The 9,692-nt window shown below is 32.5% G+C and overlaps 1 protein-coding gene across 1 annotated transcript; it reads right to left on the reverse strand.

Moving 5' to 3' along the window:
* Window positions 1-4,187: 4,187 nt before the first annotated feature.
* Window positions 4,188-8,558, reverse strand: LOC110703279 (amino acid transporter AVT6A-like). The gene is made up of 5 exons (XM_021881063.1): window positions 7,645-8,558; window positions 7,397-7,549; window positions 6,633-6,836; window positions 5,420-5,885; window positions 4,188-4,724 (listed from the first exon to the last, which is right to left on the reverse strand). The coding sequence occupies exons 1-5, from the start codon at window positions 8,069-8,071 to the stop codon at window positions 4,583-4,585; spliced, it is 1,392 nt and encodes a 463-aa protein (XP_021736755.1). The 5' UTR covers window positions 8,072-8,558; the 3' UTR covers window positions 4,188-4,582.
* Window positions 8,559-9,692: the final 1,134 nt, after the last annotated feature.

Here is a 9,692-nt window from a genome sequence, read left to right on the forward strand (position 1 = left end):
ATATATATACTAGTTTTGTGCCATATGCCCATATGGTTGACAAAATTTTAAGATAACATTTTTACTTGAATGTTAATTAAGGCCAAATAATTCGTTCTAATAATGTAGGATATTTAGACAAACAATATCATATGGAGTGTACTTTGTGTAGTTTTGTTTGTAAATAGATATCTATGTTATTATTGTCTCGAAATTATTTTTATTGAACTAAAATTATTTTCACTGAATTGAAAGTATTTTTACCAAACTAAAATTATTTTTACCGATTAAAACTTATTTTACTGATTCTCTAATTTTTTTTAAATAAATTAAATAACAATGCATTTTGTATGCGTCTAACCACATCATCTGGCCGGACAAAGTAACCCCTACAAAACTGATCGAGTAACCCCTGTAATACTGATTGAGTAACCTCTAACACTGACTAAGTAACCCCTATCTATAACACTGATTGAGTAACCACTATAACACTGACGAAGTAACCCATATAACACTAACGAAGTAATTCTGATCTTATAATAGTTGGTGACACGGTTTGACCAGTTACGTATAAAAGTTATAAATGGATCTTATTTTAAAGAACTTTTTAAAATGAATTTGATGATGGAAATAGAATTGAGTTATATGATATTTATTAAAAGTTATGATTAATTTTGTATATATGAAATATTAAAATTTTATCGATAATAAAACTCTATGTAACAATTTTATCTTAAATAATCTATCCAAAAATCGCTTAACAAGCATCATATGTGTTACAATAATACCTATTTATCCCCTACGTGACGCGACACTTGACGAAAAAGTAGAATGCCTAGTGTCGCTGTCTCATGGCCTGGCTGTGAGACCCCCTTTATTTAGGCGATGCCCATGTAGTTGATAAATTTTAAGATAATATTTTTACTTGAATGTTAAATACGTTTAATAATTCGTTCTAATAATGTATGCTATTTAGACATACGATATCATATGGCTTATATTTATATGATATGTACTTTTTGTAGTTTTGTTTGTATATAGACATCTATGACTTGAAATTATTTTTATTGAACTTAAATTATTTTCACTGAAGTGAAAGTATTTTTACCAAATTAAAATAATTTTTACTGATTAAAACTTATTTTTATAGATTCTCTAATATTTTTTTTAAAATAAAATTAAATAACAATACATTTTGTATGTAGCTAGCCACACCATCTAGTCAGACAAAGTAACCCCTATAAAACTGACCGAGTAACTCTTGTAATACTAAATGAGTAACCTCTTACTCTAATGAAGTAACCCCTATCTATAACACTGATTGAGTAACCACTATAACACTGACCAAGTAACCCCTATAGCACAAACGAAGTAACTCTTGCAATAGTTGGTGACACGCTTTGGCCAGCTACGTATAAAAGTTTGAGATTAAATATATTATAAATGGATCTTATTTTAAAGAACTTTTTAAAATGGATTTTATTATGAAAATAGAATTGAGTTATTGGATATTTATTAAAAGTTACGATTAATTTTGCATATATAAAATATTAGAATTCTATCGATAATAAAACTCTATACAACAATTTTATCTTAAAAGATCTATCCAAAAATCGCTTACTTAGCATCATATGTGTCACAATAACACATATTACCTCCGTTATATTTGTGCAACTTTTGTCATTTTTGTTCACTACACATTACGTGCAACTTTCCAAAACTTTCTATTTTTAGTAAATTTTATATAATGAAATTACTAGAGTACCCTTATTTTAAACATTTCAAGTTCAATTAACTCTTTAAATAAGAACTCATTAAGCGATTAATCCAACTTAATTAATCTAATAATTTATCCCTAATTTAATTCAAACTCCAAACTATGTTAGATTCACTCCACTAAATTCATCAATACCTTTCAACTTCCCTCAGATCTCATCCCCCTTTTTCTTTGTTCATCTTTTCAGGTCGCCTTCGGCCACCACCGGCGGCCACGCCTCCGCCTCCTCTGCCGCCAAGAGCCATGTCCTCAGCCCACCCTGTTAACCCTAACTACCGCCCACGCCTCAACCACCAACGAGACCCCTGTCCTCGACAGACCATGCTAACCCCGCGTTCCGCCTACACCTCAACCATTTCGAGAGCCACCCTCCACCACCGTTTCTCATCCGCTTAAACCCAAATGAAGGCGTCAAGCTCATTCAATCTACCACCGGTTTCATGTTCCTCTTTCTTGATCTTTTTTTTTTTAATTAAAAAAAATAAAGTGAAATTGTTTAGATCTGGTGGGTTTCAAGCCGTTTCGCGGGTCGCTCTCTGTTGGGTTTCTCATTTTTTCGGGTGAGTAGGTGTGGATTTTGGATGGCTGTGTATGTGGTGGGTGAGGTAGGTTTTGGGTGTTTATGGTTTACAATTAGAGGTGGTTTTCGGGTGCTTTAGGCGGGGTAGAAGGGTGGTAGAGCAGCGGTGATTGGGGTAGAGTAGAGGGGTGGTGGGGTTTTGGCTGGTTAGGGTAGGGTAACCCGGTGGTGGGATTTTAGGTTGTCCAATGGTGACTTTCGAGTGGTTAGGTTGGAGCTACGGTGGTGCGGGTACCCGTGGTTGGTGCTGATGAGAGTGGTGTTGGTGGTGCGATGGTGGTGGCGAGGGTGTTGGGTGTTGGTAGTAGACCTGGTGGTAGTTTATGTCCCACAGTCCCACTTTTCTCTTAACTTAATTACATGCACTTAACTTTCCTAATCAATAATTTGCATTATTTGTCTAGGAGTCTGTGCCATGTCCTGAAGTTGCACATAATGTGTAAGGGAGGTAATATTTATTTCCTACGTGGCGCGACACTTGGCCAAAAATTGAAATGCCAAGTGTCGCAGTCTCGTGACCTTACTGACCGATTTTATTTATTAGTGACTAGTTTTGCACCCAGACGATGTCCAGATAGTTGATAAAATTTTAAATACAGTCAAATAATAATTCATTCTGATAATGTAGGATGTTTTAGACATACGATATCATATGCCTTATATTTGTATAATAGTATATTTTTTGTAGTTTTGTTTGTAAATAAATATCTATGTTATTATTGACTTGAAAATATTTTATCAAATTTAAATTATTTTCACTGAATTGAAAGTATTTTTACTAAATTAAAATTATTTTTACCGATTAAAACTTGTTTTTGCTGATTCTAATTTTTTTTAAATAAATTAAATAACAATGCATTTTGTATGCAACTAGTCACACCATCTGGTCGGACAAAGTAGGCCCTATAAAACTGACCGAGTAACCACTGTAATACTAATTGATTAAACTCTAACACTAACTAAGTAACCCCTATACAAGATTGAGTATTCACTATAACACTAGTCAAGTAACTCCTACAAAACTAACGAAATAACTCTTATAGTAGTTAGTGATACAATTTGGCCAACTACGTATTAAAGTTTGTGATTAAATTTATTATAAATGGATCTTATTTTAAAGAAATTTTTAAAATGAATTTGAGGATAGAAATAGAATTGAGTTATAGGATATTTATTAAAAGTTATGATTATTTTTCTATATATGAAATATTAGAATTCTATCGATAATAAAACTCTATACAACATCTTAAAAAATCTATCCAAAAAACGCTTACTTAGTATTATATGTGTCGCAATGCGACACTTGGCAAAAAACTAGAATGTCAAGTGTTGCTGTCTCGTAGCCTGGCTGCGAGACCGGCTTTATTTATTAGTGATATATGATATTAGATTGGTATGATATAATCATGTAGGGTGTCATTGGATTCATCTGAATTTCTATACTAAAGTATAAAAGAGAATCAATGGTTTGGATTGAAAGGGTATAATTTCTTCTGTGTCCTTCCTTTAGATTATAATGAAATACAAATTGAGATGAATTCAACAAAACCGTATAAATTACAATATTACATCATAAAGAGAGAGGATGTTTGATGTCAAAATCTTGATGTTGCAAGTAAAATGGAGTGGATGAAGTAATGTATTGTGAGCATTAAACCACTCCATTTTTTGACCTAAACTACTCTAAATCAAAAACCAATCAAAAGTCCCATTAAAAATCAAAAAAATAAATAAACCAATGAAGGGTCGGCGTGATTTTATATATATAGTTATATTAGTAATATTACATATGCAAAGGTGAAGAAATGGAAAGGAGGAAAGAAGGAAAAAAAAAAAAAAAAACTTGCAAAGTTAACATATAAGTACAACAGAAATACTGTAATTAGTTTTGGTAGATCCACCATATTAACAACCAGTTGAAGGCAGCTTCTTATGCCCACAAGCCAACCTTTGGTATACAATATTTCAAGTACAATATCAACATTGACATCGAAAAAATTTATCACGCACTTCTGGTCGATCTATTTTTTATTTTGCAAACTATATATAGACAATATACTTATCGTTGGTACATCATAACAAACACCGGTAGGATATAAGATTACAGTTTGCACGAAGAGCTACTCCCTGTATACATGACAAGCTGCATTTGCTCTTCATTGTAACTCTTAATACCCTAAGAGCAAGGACAAAGTCAATGCTCTGTTTTGTGCCCAAATAACTTAAAACGGAACATCAAGTGTCTTTCACATTTGACTGGTTACAGAACTCTTCTTGAACAGTGCATAGGCATCACTATATATTGCCACGACATTTGAGAACACTGCAAGGACAATCATCAAAATGGCCAAGGATTTTTCTTTGGTTGTGGAAATGGCATAGCGATCCCTGAAACATCAATTTGCAAGATGAATTAGACAACTGATCGATACAAGATGGAGGTTATGCTAAGTTTACTCAATACTTGTTTGTAATTTATGTATGTAGGTGAAGCATTTAAGTGGCTCACACAGAAATATTGCCGCATAATTGAGAAACCAAATTGAACCAAAAGTATTGTCCCAATTCTATAGTGATTATAATAACAATATCATTCGGGTGGATCCATGCCATCTATTAACTCTAATTGAAAATCAAAAAATGCTGCAAATTAGGATCTTCCATTTTAAGATAGGGGGAAATAAAAAGGCGATTAGATAGTGGTGTGCCCTGGCATCCAGCAGTAGCAAGATCATCACATTTTGATTTGCTTAAGCCTGGTAAGGAATATTCAGTAAGCGGTAGACTACTAACAACACTATTAATTTTTACCGAAAAAAAAAAAAAAAAAGAAATTCATGCTTTGTTATCAGGTCAAACTCATGCACAGAAGTAATACAAACATCAGACAGCATCAACATAGAGTAATTTGGATAGTGCATTTGAAGTTCTATTTTTTGTGGAACTAGTGCAGTTAAGAATGAATAAAGAATCTATCACCAAGACACAAGTCACACAGCTAAACAAGAACAATGTCAATCCCTGTTTCACTGGTCTTATTTATAAAGAATGTTTAAGAACGAATAAGTGACAGAGGTACTCACTTTAAGATAATAGATGCAGGAAAGATAAACCCAAGACAAACTGCAGCCGTTGCTCCAGTAAACTGAAACGCATCCCAGATGCTGGGTATGAAAGTTGCTCCCAGAAATATGAGTGTTATAAGCACCGTCGTAATAAGAGAAAATCTCTTGTTGCTGTTAACCAGAGGACTTGATGAGGGGAAGAAAAGGCCGTCAATATTGAGCCTTAAAGGATAGAAGACAATGGGGAAAACAAGCATCAAGTGTGCAGCATAGCTGACACGTACAGCATCATTCAGCACGCCACCATATGGTATTCCGAGGTCAGTATCAAAGTTTGCAAGGACATCATCCAGAGTTCCATCGCCAAACAGAAGAAACCCAAATAAACTTGTCATAACATACACAGAAGAACAGAGACCAAGTGCTGTTCGAACAACAGGTTTTATTTCAGTAGAGTCCTCGAGTTCATTGTCAATCGAGTGAACTGCAAAATTCAAAGTTTTGGTTCAATAGTAAATGAGCAAATAATTTTTGTTTGTCACAAAAGACTCTATCAGTCAAACCAATCAGTAATCTATGATAGTTCAATTGGTGCAGAAAGAAGGCACGGGAGTTTAATTTTGCTAAATATAAACTAGTAATTCCATAAAAATTACTTATCCTTTAGCATACCCGTGCAACGAAACACTAAGTTGCATCTGTGCAAGTTTTTTTCGTCGTAGAAAATGACTGGTTTAAATTCATGGGATAAAATGTCCCATATATCTCAAGATAAGAAAGCAACATGGCACTTGTAACTCTTCAAATGGCGAATTCTCACCTCCTAATTGCTACAACAGAATCTCATTTGACTTGTTAATGAGTTCAGAGAGCACCAAGTGAAGAGTAGTTGGCACAATTATATATACGAAAAATAAATAGATACATGAATGGGCCATATTCCATCTGCAAGTCATCTTTATGAAAAATAAAGGGATTGCGTTAAAATGAGATTGCAAGTCCAACATAGATACTTTTAACCTTCAAAGAGGAACGTTTTCCTTCTGGATACTATATTTTATTGACTACATAGAGTGACAAGTATGTGAAAAGTCTTTTTTTTCCTATTATTATTTGAGAAAATGAACTGTTTCCATTTCATGGAACTTTGGTCAAATCCTACGTTATCTATGCTCTTCAAAAGTTCAGAAAACACCAAAAAAAAAAAAAAAAAAATGCTGAATTGACATACCATTGTAGTGACATATATATGCTGTGACAAGAACAGGTACGGCAGTGAAGAGTTTCCAGAATGAATTAAAATCAGTAACATCAGGAAGCAATCTGGGCATCATCACAGTTCCACTTATCAACTTTATAACTGCAATTCCTACCATAATTACAAGAAATACAACAGCCAGGCCAACTGACAATGCTGACGTATATCTCAGAGAATCTGCAACACAAACACCAATTATGAGTACTCATCATAATAATCAACAAAATATAGGAAAAAAAAAAAAAAAAAATCGTTTCAGCAACAGTAAATACAAAACCCCTCCAATTTTCTTTAATATTCTATCCAACATTGCCTATATATTCAGGAAACAACAGACAACCTGCACCAAATCAAAGATTGTACCCCTAAGTTTTGATATAGTACCATACTCTAAAATTGGCATCAAATGTCTTCAATTGATCCATATAATGCTAAAGATGTATGCCCACATAAGTTTGAAAATTGAAATAGTACCATAGTCTAACCACCACCCTTTATTATCTGCAATTGATCTAAGTATCTCTAATTGGTCATCAATAATGTATAACACGACACTTGAAGAGCAAAGAGTCAACCAAGCATATCTTGTATGTCAATAATAAACTTATGAACTGAACTCGCAATGGCAGATAGCAAGATCGCGAAAGATGTCACATTTGCAGATTTGCTAAAGAGCAAGTGCACTTACTAAATAGCAAGTATGACTATCAAGACCAAACAATAAAGCAACAACTCACCGATACGCTTGAAGCAAGCCAATGGAGCAAACACACACAAAGTTGTGATTAGGAGAATCCAAAACCGGCTGTTCCACCAGTGATCTCCAAACCAACCTTCCAAGACACCAGCATGATGAACTCCACTAGCAGATGTTCCTGATAGCACATCACCTTCAAAGAAATCCCAAAACCTTCAGCAAAACCGAGTACGAAAAGCCAACAATTAAAAAGATTAAATGTAATCATGATATAATATAGTTATATACCTATGATGATCATGTACACAATAAGAACACCAATATTGTTGACTAAAACAGCAACTTGCAGCAAAATTCTACCAACTTTTCCAAAAGCATCCTCCATTACACCACCATAAGATGAACACTTTCCAGCCCTGCTAAACTTAAGCAACATTTCAATGGATTTCTCAGTCAAAAAAGCCATAAATATGATCATAAAAATCCCAAGACCAAGACCCAAAATCTTCATTGTTGCTGGCAAAGCCATAATTCCAGCTCCAATAATTGTTGTGGACAAATTAAAGACTGCCCCAGAAAATGAAGCTCCATTAAATTCATCAAATCCAGCTTCTTCTTCACGTTTTCTGGGTAACAATGGAGCATTTTCATCAGGGATTTGCTTCGATTTCTTTGGGTGTCTCACTCTCTTCGATTCCATATTATCAATCGTCATTTTCCCCCCAAAAAACTTGAATATATAGACCCTATATATTAGAAATTTACAGGAACAGAAAATTAAGAGTAGGATTATCCAACCTTATTTGATACTGCTCAAAACTGTCCTGAATCGCTTATGATTGGGTTCCAAAATTTGAAATTTATACAAACTAGGTATCTAGATTTTATGATTCGAGAATCCCTGATTAAAAAATTGGGGGAAAATTTAGGGTTTTGGGTAATAATTAAACAAACAAGATTTTTTTTGACACCCAACTGACTAAATTGGATATTTGAAAAACTCTAGTTGACCCCAAAAAAAAAATACAGATGAATCCCAGAAATTTTATTGCAGATTTAGCAATAAAACCCAAGAAATTCACAGATTTTGCTGTGAATTGACCAAAATTAGAGACGATTGAAATCAAATGATTGAAATTGACATAAACAATGGTAATTAAAATAAAAAAAAAAAAAAAAAAAAAAAAAAAAAAAAAAAAAACAGTGACAATTGAGAGAACTGATAAGAATGAAACAGAACCAATCAAACAAAGTTGATAAATTGAAAAATTGTTTGTTTGTGGGATTTCAATATTCAAAGGTGAAGCTTAATTCAATTAAGATAAGCTTCAAAAGTAGGAAAAATGAAGTGAATAAAATGAACACGCAAACGGCAAACTTATATGAAGGGATGTTGACATAACAAAACGTTACTCGTAGTATGAGTAAGATACTAACGAGTACATAGTATCGGTTTCTATTATTTGCAACAAATGGTATTACGGATTATTTGATAAATATAAAATATTTAATTTTGTTGCAAATAATAAAAAATGAAGGTAGTAATACCGTTAGTGATGATTATTTACTTCGTAAATTTTTATCAAAGATCCCGTATAATGTAGGGATATGAGTCATTTTTTTAGGATGGAATATGAGTCATTTTTTTTAGGACGGGATATGAGTCATATGACTAAGATTTTTTTTTTTTTTTGAACGGAATTATTATTAAAACTAAATCAAAAGCTACATGTGATCTAATTAGTCAACACCTACCCTGTGATATAAAGTCTTATGATTATGTCATCTGTATGTCAAACAAAAAATTTATGTCATGAGCTTCTAAATATATGATAATGACTTAATGAGTTCATAGTATGTATTTCATTAAAAAAAAGAAAAAGTTTATATATCAAAGGTCTATACTTCGTATAAATTATATTTGTGACTTTTTGCATTAGAACAATAAGATTACTTTAGTATGGAGTATGAAGTCTTTTTTTTTTTTTTTTTTTTAGTTTAAAGTGATTTTATTAGTTTCAAATTTTTGATATAAAATAGTGATTTCTTTATTTATTACGGAGTAATATGTTTGATAATTTTACTATGTATAATAAATATTATTAGATTCAGTAATTAAAAATGGTAATTTAGAAATATAATTATAGTAACAATTAATATAAAGGGTCGAAATTGTAGATAACTTTTGTTTTTGATGTAAAACTTATTACAAAAGGATGACATGAGTCGTATTTTTTACGGAGTATATGTTTGATTAGTTGGTTTAAATTAATTAATACAAATTATATATATAAGTAAGGAATTAAGGACAAGCCTTACTAATACAAATACTAGAT

This window comes from Chenopodium quinoa, unplaced genomic scaffold (assembly GCF_001683475.1).
Source record: "Chenopodium quinoa cultivar QQ74 unplaced genomic scaffold, ASM168347v1, whole genome shotgun sequence".
Classification (NCBI taxonomy): Eukaryota; Viridiplantae; Streptophyta; class Magnoliopsida; order Caryophyllales; family Amaranthaceae; genus Chenopodium; species Chenopodium quinoa.

Excerpts from the sequence above, each read along its gene's own strand:
- LOC110703279 (XM_021881063.1), bottom strand. The coding sequence starts at position 8,071 with ATGACGATTGATAATATGGAATCGAAGAGAGTGAGACACCCAAAGAAA. Across the intron at positions 6,837-7,396 it reads GGCTTGCTTCAAGCGTATCG|ATTCTCTGAGATATACGTCA; the intron begins GTGAGTTGTTGC and ends TTTGTGTTGCAG. Across the intron at positions 4,725-5,419 it reads CCTGCATCTATTATCTTAAA|GGATCGCTATGCCATTTCCA; the intron begins GTGAGTACCTCT and ends TTGATGTTTCAG.